This window comes from Oncorhynchus tshawytscha, linkage group LG28 (assembly GCF_018296145.1).
Source record: "Oncorhynchus tshawytscha isolate Ot180627B linkage group LG28, Otsh_v2.0, whole genome shotgun sequence".
Taxonomy (NCBI): domain Eukaryota; kingdom Metazoa; phylum Chordata; class Actinopteri; order Salmoniformes; family Salmonidae; genus Oncorhynchus; species Oncorhynchus tshawytscha.
In genome coordinates, this window is record NC_056456.1 from 12192594 (window position 1) to 12220033 (window position 27440).

The following is a 27440-nucleotide window of genomic DNA, read 5'->3' on the forward strand; positions in this document are numbered from 1 at the left end:
AGCCTTTGACACTTATGAAATGCTTGTAATTATACTTCAGTATTCCATAGTAACATTTGACAAAAATATCTAAAGACATTGAAGCAGCAAACTTTGTGTAAATTAATATTTGCGTCATTCTCAAAACTTTTGGCCATGACTACAATCTAAACCGCTGTGAAATATCTTTTCCATAACCAAAAATCTTGTATTTTCAGCAGTTTTGAAGCTGGTGTACAAAACCGAAAGTAAAAGACACAAAAATAGAACTTATGAACGATACTCATAGAAGTAGCGCACATAGAACAGATATACCGCTTCTTAGACTTGCGTTAAATGAGAATGACATATCTATAACTCACATTTCTATGTGAGATTTGTCAGGTCGCCCAGAGTTACATATTGCAGCTTTAAGTTATTTGTCAACTCAAACCTAGTCAATAAAATATTTAAGTATAATTGACTATACATGTTCAATAAGCTTCACATGTTACATCTGGAAACTACACTTTTATTGTGTACATTGTCTAATCTGACACTACACCAGTACTGTATGAAGATGGTAATCTGAATCGAAGGTCATTAGATACTGTAGATATCTAAATAGATTAGAGAAATTGATATGATTGTTAGTTTGAATGATTTACTGGTTCATTGATTTGCCAGTCAACAGAGGCGGAGATAACGGTGGAGATGTACAGAAAGAGAATGTGAGAGAAAAGGAGAGACTCAGGAAGTCAACAGGGGAAGTTTAGTGGTTTCTTGCGTCATTGCTTGCTGCTGCTTGGTTGTGCCTGTGCAGAGTGAAGGTAGGAACAGTCTTAACTCTCTTACTCTTTCTTATTCTTGTTTTTACCTCTAAGTCACTCCGAAACTGGACAAGAGTAGCAGTGACAGTGTGTTAGATGTGGGATGGTAGGGGTCAGGGGGATGGAGAGGTGGGGTCAGGCTCAGAGGCTTTATGTTCTACAACAAGGCCTGCAGTCACAATGTACAGTTAAATGGACTTCAGCTGTAGTAAGAGGGCCACAATTGCCACGAGAGGCCGGGAAGAGAGGGTCACAGAACAGCCAAAGACTTGGTTTGGGGTGTCAGGGTGTCCCATCAGCATAGAGAGGCTTGATTGAATTTGAAGTGTCCCCAGATCACAGCACTGAGAGGGCGACTGGGAGTATTGGAGTGAAGGGTGTGGCTTGTTTATTTTGTGAACAAAATATATTGGGGGAAAGTGAAGTGTTATGTATGCTGTAGATTGTGAGCGATGCACAGTTTGATTTTAAGTGACCACATTAAGTGTTGTGTTGGTGTATACATATGATTTTGCTGGTTTCTTACTTTACAGAGTGCCACAAACACAACGACATACCGCATGACCCAGCTGAATAGCTTAACACATCTCAGTATAGCACAGTAAAGTAATGCACTTCACCCAGTTAAACATAAACATAAAGCACAATAAAATCCAATGAAGAAAACAACACCGCCTATAATATTAACAGCACATTGTAAATGTATATGAAATCCACGTTACCATTGACCAATTCATACAGAAAATACATATATTAGACAATCACGCACACACCTAGTTGACAACAGGGCTGAACGTGAGAGGTTGAGGCAGGAGAAAAGAAGAGATGCGTAGACTCCGGAGAAAAGGAGGGAACAATGATAAGGTGTTTGGCTGTCACCTGTTGGACCACCTGGCTACAAGCTGTCAGGAGAGTAAGTCCCATGTTCCCTCAGTCTGTTCGAATATGTTGTATCTGAATAAGTTAAATATTAGCATCCTGTTGTTCATCCCTGTCAGTTCCGTAGTATTATCATCTTGTCTGCCTCTCAGTTCCTCAGGTGCTGCGAAGCTGCAGTGAATTCATTGAGAAGCATGGGGTTGTAGATGGCATCTACAGGCTATCTGGGGTGTCATCCAACACGCAGAAACTTCGGTAAGCGTGTGTGTGTTTGTGCCTCGTGTGTGTGTGTGTGTGTGTGTGTGTGTGTGTGTGTGTGAACGCTCCTGCGTGCTTGCGTGAGTCCGTGCGTTTCTATGTGGTCAAGTACAGCAGTGAAATGTAATGTGTTTGTCTCCAAACAGGGGTGAGTTTGACAGTGAGGGAACCCCAGATCTCAATAAGGATGTGTACCTGCAGGACATTCACTGTGTCAGCTCTCTCTGCAAGGCCTACTTCAGAGAGTTGCCCAATCCTCTCCTCACATACCAGCTCTATGACAAATATGCTGTGAGTACCTGTCTTACTTGATAGTAATTCAGATACATGGACACCAGGGTTGCTTTCAGTTGGAGCGAAAAGGAGAAAGCATTGTGACACGGAAAATGAAGTGTTTCTATTGGACATGTTCAGGTATGTTCAAAATGTTTTCTCCCATTTCATACCCAGTGAACGGGACCCAGCATTAAAGAGATTGAACGGGACTCACTTACAAATTCGTGCCATATTGTATGAATTGGAATTCATGTCACACGAAATGCAGGAAAGATAAAAGTTCTTTTTTTTTTTAATTGCAGGACGTAACATATCATACGAAATGTATGACATTGTACTAAATTGTTAAAACATTTTTGGGACCTGTGTTTGGCTTGTGAGCGCTACTTTTACTACTACTACTACTGGCTGACATTATACAAAACCTTTATAATGCATCTTTAAGATGGCATATGGCTTTATGTATCAACCTCACACACCACTTAACCCCAGGAAGCTGTGGCAATTCAGCTGGAGGACGAGAGGCTGGTGAAGATCAAGGACGTGCTGAAGGAATTACCCGCTCCCCATTACAGGTAAACCTCTACCTATTCAGACGTTTTTCATAGAGAAAGAGTAAATGTTTGCTATGTGTAACCGACGTGAAATGGCTAGTTAGCGGTGCATGCTAGTAGCGTTTCAATCAAAGAAGTCACCTTGAAGTAGTTGTTTCCTTTGCTCTGCAAGGCTTTTGTGGAGCGATAGGTAACGATGCTTCGTGGGAGGCAGTTGTTGTGTTCAGAGGGTACCTGGTTCGAGCCCAGGTTGGGGCAAGGAGAGGGACGGAAGTAGCACTGTTGCATTGGTGCCGTGACCCAGATCACTCAGTTGGGATTTGCCCAGCTGATGGGGTTGCTGCAGAGGAGGAGGAGGTCAAAAGGGGAGGCGAGAGTAACTGGTGTGAAATGGCTAGCTAGTTAGTGGTGCGCAACAGTAGCATTTCAATCAGTGATGCCACTCGCTCTGAGACCTTGAAGTACTTGTTTCCCTTGCTCTGCAAGAGCAGTGGCTTTTGAGGAAGCATTAAGTAATGATTCTTCGTGGGAGGCAGTTGTTAATGTGTTCAGAGGGTCTCTGGTTCGAGCCCAAGTTGGGGCAAGGACAGGGACGGAAGGAATACTGTTACATATGTGTAACATTGCTGGAACCATCTGTTTGTAACTAGGGGGACTGTACATTTTGCTATGTGTAGTTTTTCTTCAATAGTTTCAACTGTTTTCAAACTAACTATAGAATTAAACCACTTCCCTCTCTTTTTGTCCCTTCTCCCGCGTCCTGGTTTCTCAGAACTCTAGAGTTCCTGATGCGTCACCTTGTAAAGATGGCTTCTTATTCCTCACACACCAACATGCATGCCCGGAACCTCGCCATTGTTTGGGCTCCAAACCTTCTCAGGTGTGTGTATCTACATGAGAGAGAAAGACATGAACTAGATAGAGATAGTTTAAACAGTGTGTTTGCATTGTTCAATGTTTAACCCTCTGAGGCTGTTTGCAGGTCAAAAGACATTGAGGCGTCAGGGTTTAACGGTACTGCAGCCTTCATGGAGGTGAGGGTCCAGTCCATCGTAGTGGAATTCATCCTCACCCACGTGCCCCAGCTGTTTCCTGGTTCAGGTACATCACCTCTTTCTTGTTCTCTCGCTCTCGCTCTCTCTGAGAATATACAGTGTACTGTTTCCACATTTTTTTTACATTACAGCCTAATGCTAAAATGGATGAATTAAAACATATTCCTCATCAGTCTACACACAATACCCCATAATGACAAAGCAAAAACGTTTTTTTTAGATTTTTTTGCAAATGTATATAAACAAATAATTCTATTCCTTATTTACATAAGTATTCAGTACCCTTTGCTATGAGATTAGAAATGGAGCTCAGGTGCATCCTGTTTCCATTGATCAACCTTGAGATGTTTCTACAACTTGATTGGAGTCCAGCTGTGGTAAATTCAATTGATTTGACATGATTTGGAGCAATGATGAATGGAGCAAAGTACAGAGAGGTCTTTGATGAAAATCAGCTCCAGAGTGCTCAGAACCTTAAACTGGGGGCGAAGGTTCGCCTTCCAACAGGACAACGACCCTAAGCACACAGCCAAGACAACTCAGGAGTGGCTTCAGGACAAATCTCTGAATGCCCTTGAGTGGCCCAACCAGAGCCCAGACTTGAACCCGATCAAACATCTCTGGAGAGACCTGAAAATAGCCGTGCAGCTACACTCTCCATCCAACCTGACAGAGCTTGAGAGGATCTGCAGAGAAGAATGGGAGAAACTCCCCAAATACAAGTGTACCAAGCTTGTAGCGTCATACCCAATAAAGCTTGAGGCTGTAACCGCTGCCAAAGGTGCTTCAACAAAGTATTGAGTAAAGGCTCTGAATACTTACGTAAATATGATATTTCAGTTTCTTATTTTTTAAATAATTTTGTAAAATAATCAAAAAACTTGTTTTTGTTTTGTCATTATGGGGTGTGTAGATTGATCAGCGAAAAAAAACTGTTTTATCCATTTTAGAATAAGGCTGTAACGTAACAAAATGTGGAAAAAGTCAATGGGCCTGAACACTTTCCGAATGCACTGTACACTCCCTCATAATCTCTCATATCTCCTCTCTTTCTTGTTCATTTCCTTATAAAGGTATTGGTCTGGAGTGTCTTAAGTCATTCCCATCTCCCTCTATACACAATCCAGAGAAACGTTTATTCCCAGCCATTCCACTCCAGTTAGGCAACATCAACCCAGGGGATGGCCCCCCGGCCATGCGCTCCTATCACGCCATCATCGACGGCACAGACAAGTAAGCAAATTAACCAAAGAACCCAAAAATGTCAAATTTATGACAATGTAGTAGTAGGGAGTAACAGTATAGTGGTTGAGATAGGTGGAGATTTAGTGGTCGCAATCGTAAAAGGTAGACTAGTACTAGAGGGGATAGTTCTTCTTCCATGAACAGTTCACGTGGTGAAGAAAAACTCCTGGTCCCAGTAACAGTAGTAACATTCTCTACAGGAGGAAGGGATCTCTCAAGAGCAGGAAGTGGAAGTCCATCTTCAATTTAGGAGGCAGACTCCAAGACCCGAGAGGAAGGAACAAGAACTCAACCAAAGGTATGCGCCCTCTCCCATAAGAATCAGTGCCACACTGATGTTGTTATCGTTCAATACCATGCATAGCTTTGCAATGGTAATAATGATTCATTTTGAGTTGTAAAATCATCTCTCCATTTCTCTGTAGAAAAAGAGAGAACTGTCTTAAGGCCAGCCAAGAGCATGGATTCCCTGAGCTCAATGCCCTATTCGCATGAAGGTACACATCCTTCCTTGTTTACCCACTCCTCATCTATAGTGTATAGATATTGGTGAACATGTTTGTAGAGTAATCCATGCATGCTGCTAAAGCATACTTACATTTCTGTGTTCAGTGGTACTATAGGCTTACACTTATGACCGTTTCATCTGTAGACTAATGTGACTGTTTACCATACCTCACAGGTTCCAGACAACGAGCCCCTTCCACTGTCATATCCCCCCTGGCTCAGCCCTCTCCCTGTCCCCAAGGTGGTGCGGATGGAGGGGCATCCACTAATGCTAGTGATGTGGGCAGCGGGTATGCTGTGACCTTCCGGAGGGGTCAGGGGGCTAGTGTGAGTGTAGTGAGCGGGGGCGGGGGAACCAAGGGCACATACAGTCGACTGGGCAGTAACTGTAGTGGGGGCAACAGCACTGAGGCTCTGCAACCCCCATCCAGATCCCCAGGAATCTCCAGCAAAGCGGACCGGCGGGCAGGGATACACATCTCCGGACCTTTCTCAGTCACCGTCCCCCTTCACATCACATCAGGCCTGGCCTTTGGGGTGCTGCAGGGGGGTGGTGCAGAAAGGCGAAACCATAGCAGAGGAGAGGGGAGCGGAGATAAGGGAGAGGGTGGGGAGGGTGTGAGACAGGAGGGAGGGGAAGGGGAAAGGCACATTCGAGTGGCAGTTGTGGGGGAGGACGAGACTGACGGAGTCAAGAGAAGAGATCAAGAGGTATCGGAGGAGAGGATAGATATGGATGATAAAGTTGAAGGAAAAGAAGACAGAGGAAAGGAGGAGGAACTGAATGGGGACTGTGTATCTAAGCCATCAGAGGAGAGGGGTGAAGAGGGTGAGGGTGGAGGAGAGGATAAAGTAAACCATGAAAACGATGAAGAGGAGGATGAAGAGGGAGAACACATGGGTATGTCTGATCATTCATATATTTTAACAATCATAACACATTTGTGCAATAAAGGAAATCAAACTGTGATTGATCCTGTTTGGAGTGAGTTTTTTACACTTGTGAAAATTGAATTATTGACAATTGGCAATTAACAATCTAAATTGGATAGGACTTTTGTTTTAATCTGTCAAATCTACATATAATTGTCAGAAATCAAAGGCTCTGTGCAGACTGCCCTGGATGCCCCAAATGATGTCAGAAATGAGGCAGTTGCCACAGATGTGCCATACCCTACGACGATGGAGGAGGACGATGCACAAGTCCAGGACTGTCCACTAGACTTTCAGGATACTTTTGGATTCCTGGACCTCATGGACAGCAGTGCCTCCACCAAGGTGTGTGCACGTGTGTGTGTGTGTGTTTCATCATTTAGTCATGATCCTAACCTCTTTTCTCCCAGATGTTCCAGGCGTTCTCAGTAGAGCCTCATCATGTGGAAGATGAGTATGAGGACGAGGTGGAGCAGAGATCCCCTGGACTCTCACATGACAAACCAGACTCTGTCACACAGCCACCTGTAGACACACAGACACAAATACAGACAGGCTGCCAAACAGAGACACACACACTGAGGCAGACACAAACTCCCACACACAGACCTCTAAGCTTTGATCAATATGGACGAGCCAACAAGTCAATGAGTCTACCTTACATATCCAGGCCCTTCCTGCCTGCTCGCTGCTCTTCCTCTGAAGAAGAGGATAATGACGACGAAGATGCTGATTACGACAGAGAAGATGAGGAGGACGATGATGACATGTTCTGTAAAAGTCTACCATCTAGTTTGGTGTTCAATAGACTGACATGGAGTGTGCCTCAGACTGACATGGAGAATGGTTTGTCCCTCCCTGCTAAGCCCTCACAACAATTGGACAGTGCTTCTGATGACAGGTCCATAGGAATTGGTCTATCACAGAGTTCTGAGGCCAGAATGCCTCCTGGGCACTTGGGCATTGATTCCCCTGATTACTGTAACTCATCAGAAGAGGTCTTGAGGCATAGCAAGGCTGAAGAAGAGAATAGACTGGAAGCAATAGACCTGTTGGAGGATACAAGGCAGGATCCAGACAACCAGGAGAAAGACCAGGCAGACACACTGACGAATACATGCACAGAAAGGTAAGCCGAGGTGGGTTAGGAAGCGAATCAAAGTCAAGAACAGTATATCAGGATAAATGTACATGATAAATGTTACCTGTCATCATAGATCTGATGTCTTACTCTTCACTTTACAGCACTGAGATACAAGAATGTTGTCACTCGGTTGAAACGAGCATGATGAAGGAAGAGGAAACACCAGGTGACATTGAGAGGGGCCTCGCTTCAGCATCCTCTTCAACTGACTGTGAGGAGGCCTCACTGCAGACCACTGCAGAGGAAGTGGACACTGGAGTTCACCTGCAGCTCAGAGACGAGGAGGACCTGAAGAGTCACTGTGGTGAAGGTGTGATTTCAGAGGGTTACAATGGCGATACCGTGAGCGAAGCCGAGAAAGAAGATTCACAAGAGCATTTACTCACTGCCTGTCGTATAGTTTCCTGTGCTGAAGAGCCAAAGAACATACTCAATGAGCGATCGGAGGTAGTTTCAGCTGGGGGCACAATGGAGCAGCCTGAAAATAGTGCTGAGAGGGATAGCGAGGGAAAGAAGGAAGATGTAGAGGAAGAGATGGAGGAAAGAGAAGATAGAAATGGGGGAGAGTTTAACAAACAAGAAGGAGAGGTAACAAGAATTGAGACTGAGGAGAGAGAGGTATTAAAGGAGTTGGAAGAAACAGAAGGGGAGGACTTTGGGGCAAGGGAGCAAAAAGGAATGATTGAAGAAGAGGAAAGGATAGCAGGTGAGGAAGGGGAAGTAGGAGAAGAAGACATTGATGAGATAATGAGCGTATTAGCCAGGGATGACATGATGGAAAGTGGAGATAGGAAGGATAGGGAAGGGGTGACTGAGGAACGTAAAGTTATGGAGGAGGTGATAGAAACCAAAGAGGGAGAGAGTATCAGAGTACAGCAGAAAGAGATAGATAAGGAAGGAGAGAGTAGGACAAGTGAAGAGATGAGTGCAAAAGAAGAGACGAAGCGAGAGGTGGAAGGAGTGGATACCATGGGAGAGACTGAGGAAGAGGCAGCTGAAGAGGGGATGGAAAATATGTTGATTGATAATGAGGAGCATAAACAGGACCTAGAGGCACAGCATGTTTTAGAGAGAAGAGAAAGAGCTATAGATCTGATGAAGGATGTTGAGGGAGATGAGGAGGGAGATAAAGAGATGGAAGTGGGAGGTGTAATCAGGGATGAAGAAGGAGATAGTATACATGTGGTCCAACAGGAGACAGAGGAACGTGAATCAACAGGGCCAAATAAGGAGAACCAAGAGAGGGAGAATGAAGGAGAGACAAAAGACCAACTACAGATACCAACAATAATAGAGGAAAGTGAGGAAGAACTGAAAGAGGTCCAGATTTACATCAAAGAATTGAATGAAGGACAGAAGGAAGGGAGAGGTAGTAAAGTGGGGTCTGAAAAAGGGGTGGTGAGAGTGCTGGTGAGGTCTAAACAAAAAACACCCCCTCAAGTGTTTCAAGCAAGATCACTGCCAATGGTACCACCCAAGCCACATCACTGCCGAATAACTGCACTGAACCTCAGACAAGAGCAGCAGACGGAGAGGAGAGAGGCAGACCGAGCCAGGGGGAAGGGAAAGGTACACAGGGCTTTGGGACAGCAAGATAAGGACAAAGAGAGAAAGATGGAAGGAAAGCCAGAGCATGACAAAGTCTGCGAGACAGAACAACAGTGGAATGAGAAAGGGGAAGATGAAGGGAGAGGCTAAAGGGAGTGGCAGGCACAGTGGGGAGGGGAGAGGAGGAGAGATGTGGAAGAGGGGGAATGAGAGACATGATAAAAAACAGTCAAATAAGTATGTTATGATGAAGCTGTTGAAATGTAAATCAAGAGAGGGAGCGAGGAAGAGGGCAGTGAGAGGGAGAAACAGAAAGATTGAGGATATGAAGTACAATAAAGAGATAGATGTGGACAAAGACGCCAGTAAATGTTGTAGTCATCGACTGTCTGGACGGTTAGTGTACAACTGATCATTTATATACAATATATAAATACATAAACATTTATTTTTCATTTTTATAATACTCCCTGTATAATTCAGCCTGGGCCTAGAACCGGCCCACTCAGACTCAGGGCAACTCCGAAAACGGATCCTTCGCACTCTTTCTCTCTCCCTCTGTAAATGTCCCCCTTTTTGTTGTTGGTTTTAACCTATTAATGTAACTTACCATTTTAACTGCTTGGTTTTAATCAATCAGCAAAGAGCTGTCAATGTACACCAAGTATGGAAATCTCAGGTATCACATCTCATGCATAACCACAATGGGTATTGTTAAGAGTGAGCAAGCAAATGTAATAACTTCTTAGGAATTAATGAGGGCAATGTGTTAAGGGCAATGTGTTATCATTTGTGTCAATTCCATAAAACAATGAATTTTCTGTTTTATTTGTTTCTGTAAATAAACTTCTTCTGCAAAGAAAAGTGTCCGTCGTATTTGTATTTTCAAAAATAATTTCACTAGTAGCTAGCAGACAATAAAAACAGGTAGCTAGGCGTTTATTACTGATTTCAAATAAATATCCCATATAAGTGCATTTATTTGAAAGCGTTTGCTACTTTCTGTCGTCATTTCCGTTATCCATCTTTCCGGAAGTTTTTTTTCCCCTTCCATAAACGTTGCTGTTTGCTAGCTTCGAGAAGCTGTACAATAGAAGAAACGATTATGTTATAAACATTTGCATATCTGCATATTTGTTTCTGTGTAACAACAGTGATTTTATTTGATGAGCAATGTCTAACACCGTTTCTTTTAGTACACAAATAGGTGCAATCATGGATGTGCTAGCAAAGGCAGCTGTTGCAGAAATAACCAAATTTGTAGACGAGGGTACTGTCGTTCTACGGCTGGAAATGTGTCGGAAAGAAAATGAGATAGAAGGCCTTAAAAATAGTTTACAGCTGATGGAAAGAGAACTGAGGAAAGCTCAAAGGGAAGCAGCAGCACGAGGGACAAATGACAGGCAACATGCTGAAGGAATTCAGCTTGGGAGTGGGACCTCACAAAAAGGTGAGAGCTCACCCTTAGTTTAGTGCTGTCAAACAGGGCCCGGTTTAAAGCATCTTAAGGCTACGTTCATCGTTAGGATCATATGGGTCTATCGTACCATATACCTATGGTTCTAACGATTAACTTAGCTTCTTGTACCTCGGGCAATGTACTTCAGTTGTGTAACCAGGATTTGAGTTGTAAATGAGAACCGGAAGGCGCCCGACCGCTATTAAAATGCTATTTGGAGAACAGCAAAAATGACCTCGGTCATTATCACCGTTGCTGCTGTAGGTTCATTCACCTCAGTCATCTGCGCAAACAGACTATTAGCTATACAATTGTAAAGTTATACCCATAAAAGGGGGGAAATATGAGAACTGATTCACACTAACATGTAGCATCAGGTAACGTTATTGTTCTGTCAGTTGTAATGATGAATTGCATAAAATCATCAGTTATTTACATGGATATCTCTTTTCTCAAATTACATAGCTTTTGCATTTGTAGTCCTAGGCATTACTAATATACAGGAGTGAAAGTAGAATTTATTTCTTCATGGTGCAGGAGCTCAAATGTTTTATGGGCCTAATCATAGATCTATCCCTATTAATTCAATAGGATCTCTGTGGGCCTAGCCATTAAGATTTGTCATTTAACTTTTAAAATGTATTACCTTTTATTGTGGCATAAACACAACCAGTCATCATTTGTTTTAATTATTGTGATAGGCTAATGTTTTATCGGTAAAGCATACTCCTACAATTTTTGGTCCGGGACACTGTACCACCTTACTTTTACCCCTGCTAATATATGCCATTTAGCAGACACTTTTATCCGGAATGACTAACAGTCAAGCTCCGCATAAACAGACATCAATGAAGCAGACAGATGATTGTACTATCACATTCACATGAATTATTAGAATATTACTTTACGATTCTGTATTAATATCAGTGATGTAGGGGTAAGAAAAAGGTGGGTAATGGGTAAACTATAAACGCCAGTGGGCGATCGAGATGAGACTAACAACTAGAGGTCGACCGGTTATGATTTTTCAACGTCGATACCGATTATTGCAGGCCCAAAAAAAAGCCCATGCCGATTTTTATATATATATATTATTTGTAATAATGACAATTACAACAATACTGAATGAACACTTTTATTTTAATTAATATACATAATTAAGATTAACATTACATAAATAAAATCTATTTAGTCTCAAATAAATAATGAAACGTTCAATTTGGTTTAAATAATGCAAAAAAACTGTGTTGGAGAAGAAAGTAAAAGTGACTCCTGCCATGTCGTTTTACGTCTCAGGCCCTCGGGCATGTGCCGCGAGAAAGAGAAAGCAGGGTTAGCCCTTTTGAGAGAGTGGTTGCTGCTAAAAAGGCAAATCTGGGGGATGCAGGTAAACATAAACAAACCACTGTTCAAACCACTGTTCATTCGCAAAGAGGCTGGAGCGATTAGAACTCAATTAGATCAAGAATATAAGCGCACAGAGCTTTGGTCAACACTGGGAGCAATATTTAGATGTTGACCCGTAATTGATTTACTTTATTATGTTCAAAATAAACTCTGCAAAAAAAGAAAAACCCTGACTTTCAAAGATAATTCGAAAAATCAAAATAACTTCACAGATCTTCATTGTAAAGGGTTTAAACACTGTTTCCCATGCTTGTTCAATGAACCATAAACATTTAATGAACATGCACCTGTGGAATGGTCGTTAAGACACTAACAGCTTACAGACGGTAGGCAATTAAGGTCACAGTTATGAAAACTTAGGACACTAAAGAGGCCTTTCTACTGACTCTGAAAAACACCAAAAGAAAGATGCCACGGGTCCCTGTTCATCTGCGTGAACGTGCCTTAGGCATGCTGCAAGGAGGCATGAGGAATGCAGATGTGGCCAGGGCAATAAATTGTAATGTCCATACTGTGAGACGCCTAAGACAGCGCTACAGGGAGACAGGACGGACAGCTGATCATCCTCGCCGTGGCAGACCACGTGTAACTCCAACAGTACATCCGAACATCACACCTGCGGAACAGGTGCAGGATGGCAACAACAACTGCCCGAGTTACACCATCAATGCACAATCCCTCCATCAGTGCTCAGACTGCCCGCAATAGGCTGAGAGAGGCTGAACTGAGGGCTTGTAGGCCTGTTGTAAGGCAGTTCCTCACCAGACATCACCGGCAACAACGTTGCCTATGGGCACAAACCCATTGTCGCTGGACCAGACAGGACGGGCAAAAAGTGCTCTTCACTGACGAGTTGCGTTTTTGTCTCACCAAGGGTGATGGTCAGATTCGCGTGTATCGTTGAAGGAATGAGCGTTACACTGAGGCCTGTACTCTGGAGCTGGATCGATTTGGAGGTGGAGGGTCCGTAATGGTCTGGGGCGGTGTGTCACAGCATCATCGGACTGAGCTTGTTGTCATTGCAGGCAATCTCAAAGCTGTGCGTTACAGGGAAGTCATGCTCCTCCCTCATGTGGTACCCTTCCTGCAGGCTCATCCTGACATGACCATCCAGCATGACAATACCACCAGCCATACTGCTCGTTCTGTGCATGATTTCCTGCAAGACAGGAATGTCAGTGTACTGCCATGGCCAGCGAAGAGCCCGGATCTCAATCCCATTGAGCACGCCCGGGACTTGTTGGATCGGAGGTTTGGGGCTAGGGCCATTCCCCCCAGAAATGTCTGGGAACCTGCAGGTGCCTTGGTGGAAGAGTGGGGTAACAGCAAGAACTGGCAAATCTGGTGCAGTATATGAGGAGGAGATGCACTGCAGTACTTAATGCAGCTGGTGGCCACACCAGATACTGTTACTTTTGATTTTTTGACACCCCTTTATTCAGGGACACATTATTCCATTTATTTTACACGGAACCCAAACCAGCTGCGCTCGTGCACCATCGTGCATAAATGTATTTTGTCCCCCCACACCAAAAGCGATCACGACACACAGGTTAAAATATCCAAACAAACTCTGAACCAATTATATTAATTTGGGGAGAGGTCGAAAAGCATTAAACATTTATGGCGGTTTAGCTAGTTAGCTTGCACTTGCTAGCTAATTTGTCCTATTTAGCTAGCTTGCTGTTGCTAGCCAATTTGTCCTGGGATATTAACATTGAGTTATTTTACCTCAAATGCACAAGGTCCTCTACTCCGCCAATTAATCCACACATAAAACGGTCAACCGAATCGTTTCTAGTCCATCTCTCTTCCTTCCAGGCTTTTTCTTTTATGACTTTATTTTGCGATTGGCAACTTTCATAAATTATGTGCATTACTGCCACTGACCTCGTTCGTCTTTCAGTCACCCACGTGGGTATAACCAATGAGGAGATGGCACGTGGGTATCTGCTTCTATAAACCAATGAGGTGATGAGAGAGGCAGGACTTGCAGCTCGATCTGTGTCAGAAATAGGAATGACTTCTATTTTAGCCCTTGGCAACGCAGATGCTTGTTGGCGCGCGTGAGCAGTGGGTGCAATAATTGAATAACATAGATTTCAACATTTATTTTGCAAAGCTCGCACGCGACGCGAGTGGTGTGGTCAGCCTGTTAGTCACATGTCTGTGGAACTTGTTCAGTTTATGTCTCAGTTGTTGAATCTTGTTATGTTCATGCAAATACTTACACGTGTTAAGTTTGCTGAAAATAATCAGTTGACAGTGAGAGGACGTTTCTGTTTTTGCTGAGTTTATATACTTTTATTATTTTTCAAATTAGAAAAAATTACCAAAGTCCAGACCCCGGTGTCCTCATATGTAGTTACGGCCCTGCCCTCAAGTCAGGTTAATTGCACTGTACAGGGTTTTGCTTTATCGCTTATTTGACAAATTTCTAACAATTACATAAACCGTCTACTCTACTTCCAGGTAATGAAGAGGACCAGAAATCCAAAGCCACGCCTGTAGAGGACCCGGAGAAGTTCAATGAGCTGCAGAGCTCCGGACACCTTGTGGAGGCGAGGGGTGGACTGGAGTTGCTGGTGAAAGCAGAGCAGGTGGAAAAACATGTAGCCCAGGGAACTGTACAGGACCCAGGAATCACAGGCAGTTTGGACTTTAGAATGGATGAGAGAGATAGTCAGCTGTGGTTCTCTGTTACACAAGGACTAAGTGGGAATGATTCCACTCACCCAGATGGGTCTTACACTACAGAGAGATGCTTACAGATGTTTTCCTCTCAGGCAGATCAATATCCCGTTCCCATCCCATCCCATCCTGCTTCCTGCAACTCTTTGTCTTCTGCAGAGAAACCACTTAATGACATTTTCAGCACTGTCCCAGTGAAAGTGGAGCCCGAGTGGCATCCTCTTTATCATGGCGATGCCATGTCTGAGTCCTTTCAAGCTGACCAGGGGCAGTACAGAGATACTCTGCACCCTGTTGTGATGGAGGGCTTGATGCTTCAGCCTAGACTGCAGCAGCCAGGACCTTCTTCACAAGGGCTCATGAGAGCAACTGAGAACACATCTGAGTCAAACTCACACAGCAATGAGCATATTCTTAATAAGAACAGATTGAAAACAAAAAGAATGGTCAACGTTTGGAGAGCTGTACCAAACCAAAAAGTGTTCATATGCTCATTGTGTGGAAAGAGCTTCCACCGCCACTGTCAACTTGAAGCACACCAGCACTCTCATGCTGGAGTCAAACCATATAGATGTCTTGAGTGTGGGAAAAGTTTTACGCAGAAAACCAGACTTAAGTCCCATCAGAGTGTTCACACAGGTGAGAGACCTTTCAGTTGCAGACTCTGTGGCAAGATGTTTGCAAGGCAGGACAACTGCCAAAGACATGAGCGATTTCACAGTGGACAAAAGCCATTTAGTTGTGTGCAGTGTGGTAAAAGTTTCACGGTTCTCGGTAACCTCAAAATACATCAAAAACATCAATGTAAATTTGCTAATGTAAGAATGTAAGAACATGTTGTTCAGTGTTTTCCTCGGCGTTGTACAGTTAAGCCTAACTGTGTCTTCTTGAAAAACATGTTTAACAATTATTTCACCCAATCGTTTCACCCTACTACTAACAACTCAAGTAAGAACTTCCAATTGTTTTTTTTTTTTCATCTTGATGTTTATTTAGGAAATTACAGAGCTCAAAAAAGGGATGCCATATTAGAATGGCAATTTGCCTGGAATTTTTACTAATTTCAACAATATCACATAAATCACTTGATATGCTTCAAGGGCTTTATAGTAAGCATTGTTAAATGGGGATGTCAAATTTGAACAAATAATTGTCATTTTGTGTGTCATACCATGAATATTAAATTACATTGAATTGAATGGATTTTCAGGTTGGGGGGAGACTGTCGTGGTCTCAACTTAGTTACTATTGAGAGTAAGAATAGTAAAATACACCAGGTTAATTCAGTCAATCAATTTGCTGACAATTACAGAGGAGTTGCACCAGGATTACATGTGCGCAAACCGTGAACAGGACGTCAGCGCTGTGACTTTACCTGCGTGCGTGGAATTAGATCAGTAGCACTTGGTCTCTTCTGCAAGGAATATATTGACTTTGCGTCCAATATGGGTAGACCAGTGGAGGCTGCTGAGGGAGGACGGCTCGTCATAATGGCTGGAACGGCGCAAATGGAATGGCATCAAACCATGTGTTTGCTTTATTTGACACCATTCCGCTCCAGCCATTACCACAAGCCCGTCCTGCCCAATTAAGGTGCCACCAACCTCTTGTGGGGTAGACTATATGATAACAACCATCTGCAGTCAATTAACCTCGCTCATTAATCAACAATTTAACAGTAGCTGGCGATACTCTGCAGGCCATAAGAAATGCACATCAATTGATTTTGTTGAAAAAAAAACAAAGAAGAAGAGGCAAAGCGAGAGGGTTCTTTGGAATTACTTTTGTGCCTTTAATTTCAAGCAAACCTTTTGAATTCGAGAACAAGTTAGTTAGTGTTACACGAAAAATGATGATATTGAAAGCAAAACATTAACTCAATAGTATTGAGACCAGAATAAATAATATTGAAAGGCAAGAACAAATGAATTGTAAATGTATGCAAAAAATATATATATGAATGCCCCCCAATTTTTTTTTGTGAAACATGTTTTCAATGATTGCGTGATTGCGATGAAATGCTTCCATCTTTGCCTGCAATTTTTGGTTATGTTACCTTGTCCTTTGCTTTTGCTGCCTTTTTTTTGCAGTTGCAAAGTTTTGGCACATTCATTTAATTTAAGCTGGTTTAAGAGGGAGCCTAAGATGATGCTATTCTATTGGTCAACCAGTTTTGGAGTGATAGGCCAGCCTCACTCAATGATCCAGTTTGTGTAAGTCCTAGCTACATATACTGTATATTCAGAAGTATTTGGACACCTCTTCAAATTAGTGGATTTGTCTTTCAGCCACACCCGTTGCTGCGTGTATAAAAATGAAAATGTGTCTCCATAGACAAACATTGGCAGTAGAATGGCCTTACTGAAGAGCTCAGTGACTTTCAACATGGCACCGTCATTGGATGCCACCTTTCCAACAAGTCAGTGTATCAAATTGCTGCCCTGCTAGAGCTGCCCCGGGCAACTGTAAGTGCTATTATTGTGAAGTGGAAATGTCTAGGAGCAACAACGGCTCAGCCGCAAAGCCGCGAGCGTCGGCTGGAGTGGTGTAAAGCTCGCCGCCATTCGACTCTGGAACAAGTTCTCTGGAGTGATGAATCAAGCTTCACCATCTGGCAGTCCAACGAACAAAACTGTGTTTGGCGGATGCCAGAAGAACGCTACCTGCCCGAATGCATAGTGCCAGCTGTAAAGTTTGGAGGAGGAATAATGGTCTTGGGCTGTTATTCATGGTTCAGGATAGGCCCCTTAGTTCCAGTGCAGAGAAATCTTTAACGCTACAGCATACAATGGCATTCTAGAAGATTCTGTGCTTCCAACTGTGGCAACAGTTTGGGGAAGGCCCTTGCCTGTTTCAGCATGACAAATGCCCTCGTGCACAAAGCGAGGTCCGTGCAGAAATGGTTTGTTGAGATTGGTGTGGAAGAACTTGACTGGCCTGCATAGAGACCTGACCTCAACCCCATCAATCACCTTTGGGATGAATTGGAACGCTGACTGTGAGCCAGGCCTAATCGCCCAACATCAGTGCCCGACTTCACTAATGCTCGTGGCTGAATGGAAGCAAGTCCCCACAGCAATATTCCAACATCTAGTGGAAACCCTTCCCATAGGAGTGGAGGCTGTTATAGAAGCAAAGGGTGGACCAACTACATATTAATGCCCATGATTTTGGAATGAGATGTTTGACGAGCAGTTGTCCACATACTTTTGGTCATGCAGTGTATCATGTCTAGCTGCATTGTAGCTAAATTCACCATAAAACAAAACAGAATTGCAAACTAAATTGGTAATTTAACCGAGATTTCAATTTCATTGTAAGTCATACAAAAAGTCATAAACAAACATGTTAAGTTTGTTTTTCTGATAATCTGTCAAGGAAAAAAAACTGTTTGCTCTGTAAGTTTTTATTTAGAAGATGAAAGGACATTTGAGTAGTTTGTTTTTCACTGTAAAAAAAGTTTTCTCACTTTTTTCCTGTAAAGCTGCTTTTCCTCATTTCAGACTGTGGCCTAAAGACAAAAACTATGTTACCAAAATGATACAACAGAAAACAATAGGGCGACCTCATTAGCTAGGCTTCCATCTAACTGGCGACAGATTTTCATGTGAATATTCTAAAATCTGCATGAATGCACCTTTTCTCACCAGAGATGGGTTTCCATCACATTGACTTGTCGTGGATAAAAATCTGTGCAAGATGACATAGTGCACATAAAATTTACTTTAGCAATTCTTTTCCCATGTACCAAATAAAAAATACAAGTTAAATGTGTTTCCATCGCATTTCCAACTCTACTGATGGTTTTGTAACAAAGAATGTTGCCTTATGTAGCAAATGTGCCCACTCTGGTATTGGCACGTGCGCTACAGTCAACAGCTTGCAGATACAGTGCTGGTATAGCCTACACATGAGGTTATTATGGACAAAATAGCGAGATTATTTTAATTTGTCAAACGGCAGCCAAAACATCGATCATCATGTCACCAGAATAAGACCCTCAATATTTATTGGAAAGGAGCATCAAGCTCACCAACTGGCATATTCACCAGCCTGTGAAGTTCATAACTTATTTCATCTGTAGCCTAATAAACTGCATGCTTCCCCAAGTCATGGTGGGAGGACCACACGTCATCACATGACTCCCAAGTTTACTTTGATAGGATGGTGACAATAAGTAAAATTATTATATATATATATATTGAAATTTGCGCATAAAAGCCTTTCCACTGCCATTTCTCTCATTATACATTTTACAGACAAAAACGATACCACCTTGTCTAGCGTATTTTGTTCTGTCGTCATTTGGAACATTTACCGACAAATTCACAGTTTCCATCAGATTTGTCGTGACATTTTTCAACCGACATGTACTTTACTCGCATAACAAAGGTTGGATGGAACCTGGTTAATAACACTAAAACCTCTCCAACACAATCTAATCTAGATTCTTTGGTCATCATTTCTATCTAAACACATGACAGATACTGGGATGCTGATGACATTGTTCTACAGTTCCCAGGCACATAGATAGTGAAGAGCAGTAGCCTATTGTTCTATTGAAATGTACTGTAATTGTAGTTGTCCTACAACAGGCTGCAGACACTCATCGTCTTAGTGCTGCTTGGAGAAGAAGTCTTTGCTCTTCTGGATGTCGGGCTTGATGGTGTCACTTCCTGGTTTCCAGCCGGCGGGACAGACTGAGGAAACACCAGAGAAGAAGTGTGAGTGTCAGGACAGTGCAGTATGATAAACAAAACACTTTGAACCTGAGCTTGACATTTTTACACATTCTGACATCTACTATCAGCCTAACATTCTCCGCTGTTACAAACATAGAATGTTACCTTAAAAGAGAGTGGTAATAGTGCTCGAAATACTGTTCACATAGTGCAGGTATCATCAACTGGCAGCCCTTGGCCCCCCAAAAGTTTCTGAGCCCCAAAAATCTTTTTGGACATGTAAGACTAAAATCAATAGGAATTCACCTCAAAATGATTTTAATTTAGGAAATCTATAACTAAACATTTCAAATCAAAATCAAATGTATTTGTCACATACACATGGTTAGCAAATGTTAATGCGAGTGTAGCGAAATGCTTGTGCTTCTAGTTCCAACAATGCAGTAATAAATAACCAAAGAGTAATCTAACCTAACAATTCCAAAACGAGTACCTTATACACACGTGTAAAGGGATAAAGAATATGTACATAAAGATATATGAATGAGTGATGGTACAGAACGGCATAGGCAAGATGGAGTAGATGGTATAGAGTACAGTATATACATATGAGATGAGTAATGTAGGGTATGTAAACATTATATTAAGTAGCATTGTTTAAAGTAGCTAGTGATATATTTTTCCATCAATTTCCATTATTAAATGGAAATAGAGAGACATATGTGATTGTGTACCAATGTAATCAAGGTTTGAAATTATTATGTTTATGTCAAATACAGTATCTGTTTGGGCTTCTTGCATACAAATGATTTCTAATTATGTTCCAGTCCCCGGACCATCTGCTCAATAAATAAAATTGGCCCGCGACTGAATCTAGTTGATGATCCCTGACATAGTGTATGTCTTCTGACGGTACATGGTCAAATATGTCACTGCAAAAGGTTAGCCTGATTCTGTGTAGGATAAGGAGGCATCGCCTTTTAGAAAACAAAAAGAAAACAGGGTTAGTTATGTACCCTCTCCGTGTTTGTCAGTGAACTGAAAGGCCTGCACCAGACGCAGGGTCTCGTCGATGGAGCGTCCCACTGGAAGGTCGTTGATGGTGATCTGCCTCAAGAGGCCCTTGGCGTCAATAATGAATAGGCCCCTGAAAAAACAAGTAGGGTATAGATTGAGTCATTTATGCTTGTGTTAGTCTTGTTTTGCACGTAGTCTTATGTTGGGCACATTACTGAGGTTTTGGCCCAGTCGGTCATAGAAACACTGAACTTTGACCCTTGAACTTGTCTGGTGTGAACCCACCTGTAGGCAATGCCCTCGTCCTCCTTCAGCACCCCGTAGTCCGTGGAGATGGAACGCAGTGTGTCGGCTACCAGAGGGATCTTCATTGGACCCAGACCGCCCTGCTTACGAGGTGTGTTGGTCCTGTAAGAACACACGAGACGGAATTTAGTATTTTTTTGTGTGTCTAAGAGCAAGCGTCCCTGCCAGCTGTGGTATACAGACGGACGCGGATAGTAGTAAACAGGTTTATGTATGCCGGTCCTCTGAATAAAAAATATATATATTTGGACACTGAAGTTTTAGCCTACTCTAGTAACTGAAATATGTACACTGACTGTAGGCCTATAACTCTCACATGTAGCCTAATATAATAGTATTGCAGTAAAATGATACACCAAATGATAATTTAGTATCAGAAATAGGAGTGGAGAAATCTGATTTCTTTCTTTCAGCATCTTTGGACCGTGTAAACGTGTGGTATTTGTGGACGTACTTTACTGTTTTGTGAATGCCTTTTCAAATGGATTTCACTACTCGTGCTATGGAGCCTCTGAGTTAGGATAGGAAGGTTCTCCGTTTATATGCACCGAAGCTGCGCTAACGTCAACCTGCTGTCTCCATTTGCTGGGGATGGAGACTTTGGGTTTTGGTGGGAGAGAAAGAGGGGTGACCTTTTTTGTTCAAATGTATTGATTTTTACTCGCTTTTTTCATCAGATTTCTCTGTCTTTGCAAATGCTTGTCTGTTTTCACACCTTTTTCCTTTCAATATTTTAGATGGCTAACAAAGCTAATAATTGTAATAGGTAGGCCTAATCCTATAAGGTTTTTATCTTGGAATACTAAAACAATGAATAATCCTGTCAAGAGGTCTAGGATCTTCTCCCTTTTGAAAAGCTAAATGCTGATTCACGCATTAAAGATCACTCAAGGCTACAAAACTCCAGGTTCAGTCAGGTTTTCCCATTCAGACTTTAACTCCAAAGCCAGAGAGGTTGCAATTTTGGTTAGTAAAATAATATATTTCTCTACTACTAATGTTATTTCAGACAGTAACGAGAGATATTTAATCATAACTGGCAGCATTTGGCACACACCTGTAGAATTGGTCAATGTATATGCTCCCAATTTTGATGATGATGAATTTGCCAAATTGGTTGCTGGGGAAAATCCCTTCTCTGAACACCCGTCTTTTGATATTTGGCGTGGATCTGAATTGTGTTATTAGCCCGGCTTTAGACCACTCCAACCCCAGAACTATGTCTCCTGCTATGTCAAAGTCCTTCTCAGGTTTTATGATTCAGAATGGGTGTACAGATCCCTGGAGATGTCAGAATCCCCAGGCAGTGTTCTATTTTTTCTCACATGTACACCATTCTTTTTCTCGTATTGATTATTTCTTTATTGATCATAAGTTACTTCCAAATGTCACCTCTTCTGAATATTTACCCATTGTAATTTCTGACCATGGACCTTTAGCCCTCGACATCCTATCAGGACAAACTCGTACTCCTCTCTGTTGGAGATTCAATTATCTTCTCCTGTCTGTTGCAGACGTCTGTAACGTTATCTCCACTTCTATTGATAATAAATTATTTTCAAATCAGACAAGCTCAACCTCTCATTCTCTCTTATGGGAATCACTTCAGGCCTTTTCTTATTTTTCTCATTTAAAAAAAACTCGGAAAACTAAACTAGAAGAACTCACTAAAGCCATCCTTGACTTAGACCACCAATATGCCTTGACGCCATCTCCAGAGCTGTATAAGCAACGCTTGAATTTACAATCTGAATTCAATCTCTTGTCCACTACAGATGCAGAACGGTTACTATTGCATTCATGTGGTACCTACTATGAACATGGCAAGTCGTCTGCTCGCACACCAATTAAAACGCAGCGCTGCTAGCCGTCTGATTCCCCAAATGAAAGATTCCTCTCATAGCTTGATTTCTGACCCTACGGGGATCAATGATACCTTCAAATCCTTCTATTCCTCCCTGTATACGTCTGAATTTCCATCAGATACTGCCAATATTTTCGGGTGAACTGGAGACTCCCACAGTTGAGGTTGAAACTGTAGATTACCTTGATTCTCCTCTCAGCCTTGAAAAAGTTATTCAGTCTATCAAGTCAATGCAGAGCAGAAAACCTCCAGGGCCCGATGGGTTTCCAACTGAGTTCTTTAAGAAATTCCATACCAAGTTAGCCCCTTTACTTGTATCTATGTATAATGAATCACTTGAACGTGGCTCGCTGCCACCTACCCTAACACAGGCTTCAATAGCGCTTCACCTTAAGAAGGGGAAAGACCCCACTTCCTGTTCTTCATTTAGGGCCCTAATTCTCCTTAATGTGGATGTAAAGGTGCTGGCGAAGGTGATAGCAAGGTGTCTGGAAGTAGTCTTACCAGGACTCATATCACAGTAACAAACCAGCTTTATAAAAGGACAGAATTTAATTTGTCCTGGAACGTGGGACATGCTGCCCCAATGTCCCCTGTGTTATTTGCCGTCTCCATTGAGCCACTTTCAGTAGCTTCACGGGCATCCTCCTCTTTCCAAGGTGTAACACAGGAAGGAGTGGAACATAGGTTATCATTATATGCAGATGATTTGTTACTCTATGTAACTTACCCTGTAACCCGTTTACCTTCTATCCTTTCTATTCTGGAGAACTTTGGCTCCTTCTCTTGGTTACAAGCTGAAACTGAAACTCCAGAGAAGCGAGTGCTTCCCACTCAATCCAGCAGCGCTACAGTTCCAGCAGACAGACGTGCCTTTTTAGCTTAGCCTCTCTGGTTTCAAATACCTTGGAGTTGAACGTAACTTGTTCATGACATGCTCTTTTTTTCTGCAAACTTTGCTCCCTTCCTTACGCAAATGAAATCTGATTTTCAGAGATGGGGTAGCTTACCACTATCACTTAGGAAGGAAGGAGGAAGGATTAATGCTGTAAAAATGAACAGTTCACCCAGATAACTATCCATTTCAATCTATCCCATTGTTTTTACCAATTTTTTTTATTTTTATAAAGTCAATCAATCAGGCTGTTACCACATTTATCTGGGGAGGAAAGGTACCCAGAGTCAGTACATCTTAACTTCAGAGATGCAGGTTTAGTGGAGGTCATGCACTATCCAACTTTGTATACTATTACTGGGCAGCCAACTTGTTACTGTATACTATTATACTATTACTGGGCAGCCAACTTATTACTGTATACTATTATACTATTACTGGGCAGCCAACATTTTACTGTATACTATTATACTATTACTGGGCAGCCAACAGAATTGCCATTCTGGTTACATGCTCCAGATACCACATGGTAATACCTAGAGGCACATTCTTGTAATTCTGCTTCTCTTCCTGCCCTACTCCGCTCTTCTGAATGTGTTATGTGGAGGAAGGAAGGAAGGCTGTTTGGGATATGGTCAAATCTTTGTACTTACATTGATGTACATTTTGTAAAACTTGAAGAAAAATACATTTGAAAAATGAAATGAAAAGATCACTGCACAAGCTTATCTTGTGCACTTATCTTGCATCACCTAGGATGAAATCTTCATAAGGCAAAATAATTGTGCAAAAGACTCGTACCAGGCAAGATGGCAGAAGTGGGAGTCAACAGAGGCACCAATGACCTCGCAGCCGATCTTCCTGAACTCCTCGGCAGCGTCACTGAAGGCGATGATCTCAGTGGGGCACACAAAGGTGAAGTCCAGCGGGTAGAAGAAGAACACCACATACTTCCCTGCAGGCAAGCAGCACAATACACACCATTAGACAAACCTAGCAAATTGCGGAGCATGGAAGCGCATATTCAATGTAACTCAAATCTTATCTGACAGGCTTATAGGTCATTACTGTATTATCGAACTTTAAAATCCTGAACCGGTCACAAATCCGACCACACAGATACAAAGGACAGTGCCAAATACTATGAAGCGTAACAGTAGGTCTACCTCTGTAGTTGGAAATGCTGAGGTCTTTAAACTGTCCATCTGGCATGACTGCTGTGGCCTTAAAGTCAGGGGCCAGATGCCCGATGCGCGCTTTACCTGCAGCCATCTTCAGTTTCACTGGAGGGAGAGGAAGATAAATTGAACAAATAGGCCTTTACTGTTTTATGTATGCTGTCAATGTACAGTATGCACCACTCATGGTAGTACACAAAAAGCACAAAGATAACTGGACATAAAAGATGAACTGGGATGCTCTCTCCATCCTCTTTCTATACATTTTCAGCATTGAAGCTATGATGTGAAAAGAACTGAAAACAATACAGGCAGGAATAGGAAATTGATTCTATGGAAGATTTCACTTCTTTCATGAGCAACACCTAATCCACAGGTGTTTCCTAAATGGCCAATTCTGTCTTTATTTTAAGCATTAATCACATAGTTCAACAGGCTGTTCTTGCCTGGCAAGTGTTAAAACCTTTTACTATATTGCACACGCAGTCAGTCCTATTTCGTAAACATACAATCGTTTTTTTCTCGACATTGATTTTTCCCCCTCACCTGATTTTTTTTATTCCAATATTCCATTGAACAAATTAATTATGTAGGCCACTTGGACGTCACCCCCCAAAAAAAAAAAACTATTGTAAAGATAAACAAACGCATTTATTCTGTCAATGGAAATGTAGGCTACAAGTTTAATGCCGGTAAGATTGCACACAAATGAAATGATAAGGTAATAAAGGTCAGAAACTATTAGTCATAGTATGGCTAAGTTTTCACTTTCTTTTTTTTTGGAATGACCGAAAACATGCTTTAGCCTATATATTTCATGATATGTTGAAAGTGTAGCCCTACAAAACACATACCTCTGCCTTGATCCTTACAGCAGCAGCTTGAGATGCGGAGTGCGAAGAGTGAGATTCATCGCATGGAACTATATACAGCAGCTCAATTCTCGCGATGTTAGAACACTGCCAATGGCCACAGCCCATTCTTAATTTATTTATTTGTATTATTATTTTCATTAACAACAATTCAATACAGGAAGTACATGTGGGAACACAAGTATATATAAATTATATACAAAGGACAATTGGGCTAGGGGTTACAATATCACATTACACAAGGACCTTAAGGGACATACATAGAATTATAAGTGTAACATGTTTTTTGTTAGCAGAGAATTTAATGGTCTTAAAATATAGTTAAATGTATTTTTGTAAGGTAAGAACATGTGTGTTTTGTTTGTAAATTTGCATTTGTGAATATGAAATTTGGCCAAAAGAATAATAAAATTAATTACATGAAATTGTTCAAAATTATTTCTATTGTAGGTAAAATATCCAAGCAGTACATTTCTCCACAATAGTGTAAAATCTTCATAAATGTGTTCAATTATAAATCTACTGATGTCTTGCCACAGTTTCCTTACGAATACAATGCCAAAAATGACGCAACACTGTTTCTGGGTGGACATTTGAGTTTGTTTTCCTTAAACTTCTTCACAGTGGTTGGCAGGATATTATTTATGACATTTTTTAAAGGAAACTTCCTTAATTTAGTGAACAAGTAGGTATGTGTGTGGCAACATCCAAACTTTTTTCCAATAAATATTATCAATAAAAACTTTCCAATAAGGTGTTGCATAAGGTATAGATAGATACAACATCCTGCTGAAACAAGGTTTGTAATCACTCTGTTGTTGAATGGACCAAAAGAGAAACAAATCCTTCCTACTGATGAGTCAACAGGGTTAATGGAAGGTAGGCTCTGAGGGTCAGGTCTTGACATGTTCCTGAATAATAAAGCAACACCTGAGGGAATGGCATTTAAAACTATTGCAAACTCTTTAGGTGTTACAGGGATCTTGTAAAGAGATAATAATTCCTTATAACTAAGTTTAAAAAAACTCTGCATTTACAGTTGAAGTCAGAAGTTTACATACACCTTAGCCAAATAGATTAAACACAGTTTTTCACAATTCCTGACATTTAATCCTAGTAAAAACTCCCTGTCTTAGGTCAGTTAAGATCACCACTTTATTTTAAGAATGTGAAATGTCAGAATAATAGTAGAGAGAATGATTTATTTCAGCTTTTATTTCTTTCATCACATTCCCAGTGGGTCAGAAGTTTACATACACTCAATTAGTATTTGGTAGCATTGCCTTTGAATTGTTTAACTTGGGTCAAACGTTTTGAGTAGCCTTCCACAAGGTTCTCACAATAAGTTGGGTGAATTTTGGCCCTTTCCTCCTGACAGAGCTGGTGTAACTTGAGTCAGGTTTGTAGGCCTCCTTGCTCGCACACGCTTTTTCAGTTCTGCCCACAAATGTTCTATAGGATTGAGGTCAAGGCTTTGCTTCAAAGCCCTGTTGCTTCAATATATCCACATAATTTTCCCTCCTCATAATGCCATCTATTTTGTGAAGTACACCGGTCCCTCCTGCAGCAAAGCACCCCCACAACATAATGCTGCCACCCCCGTGCGAAAGAGTTATATATTTGTTTCATCAGACCAGAGGACATTTCTACAAAAAGTACGATCTTTGTCCCCATGTGAAGTTGCAAACCATAGTCTGGCTCTTTTTATGGCGGTTTTGGAGCAGTGGCTTCTTCCTTGCTGAGTGGCCTTTCAGGTTATGTCGATATAGGACTCGTTTTACTGTGGATATACAGTAGATACTTTTGTACCCATTTCCTCCAGCATACTCACAAGGTCCTTTGCAGTTGTTCTGGGATTGATTTGCACTTTTTGCACCAAAGT

General features: G+C 41.8%; 3 protein-coding genes across 5 annotated transcripts; 2 read left to right on the top strand and 1 right to left on the bottom strand.

The window, feature by feature from the left end:
• The first annotated feature begins 157 nt into the window (after positions 1–157).
• Positions 158–10045, top strand: LOC112226730. 2 transcript variants are annotated; one of them, XM_024391243.2, is made up of 14 exons: positions 158–788; positions 1322–1701; positions 1820–1922; positions 2072–2216; positions 2694–2776; positions 3528–3635; positions 3738–3856; positions 4884–5043; positions 5256–5353; positions 5481–5552; positions 5738–6463; positions 6656–6840; positions 6906–7624; positions 7741–10045. In XM_024391243.2, the coding sequence occupies exons 2-14, from the start codon at positions 1614–1616 to the stop codon at positions 9335–9337; spliced, it is 4203 nt and encodes a 1400-aa protein (XP_024247011.1). In that variant the 5' UTR covers positions 158–788; positions 1322–1613; the 3' UTR covers positions 9338–10045. The 2 variants fall into 2 exon arrangements, with proteins under 2 accessions (XP_024247011.1, XP_024247012.1); XM_024391244.2 differs by having other exon boundaries at positions 4938–5043.
• A 174-nt stretch (positions 10046–10219) lies between these two features.
• Positions 10220–19450, top strand: LOC112226739 (zinc finger protein 34). Of its 2 annotated transcripts, XM_024391258.2 has the most exons (3): positions 10220–10637; positions 14526–15383; positions 19340–19450. In XM_024391258.2, the coding sequence occupies exons 1-3, from the start codon at positions 10361–10363 to the stop codon at positions 19360–19362; spliced, it is 1158 nt and encodes a 385-aa protein (XP_024247026.1). In that variant the 5' UTR covers positions 10220–10360; the 3' UTR covers positions 19363–19450. The 2 variants fall into 2 exon arrangements, with proteins under 2 accessions (XP_024247026.1, XP_024247025.1); XM_024391257.2 differs by lacking the exon at positions 19340–19450 and having other exon boundaries at positions 14526–15943.
• On the bottom strand, positions 18135–25595 carry LOC112226742 (peroxiredoxin-1). The gene is made up of 6 exons (XM_024391261.2): positions 25541–25595; positions 24675–24791; positions 24310–24463; positions 20729–20851; positions 20443–20573; positions 18135–19444 (listed from the first exon to the last, which is right to left on the bottom strand). The coding sequence occupies exons 2-6, from the start codon at positions 24778–24780 to the stop codon at positions 19359–19361; spliced, it is 600 nt and encodes a 199-aa protein (XP_024247029.1). The 5' UTR covers positions 24781–24791; positions 25541–25595; the 3' UTR covers positions 18135–19358.
• Positions 25596–27440: the final 1845 nt, after the last annotated feature.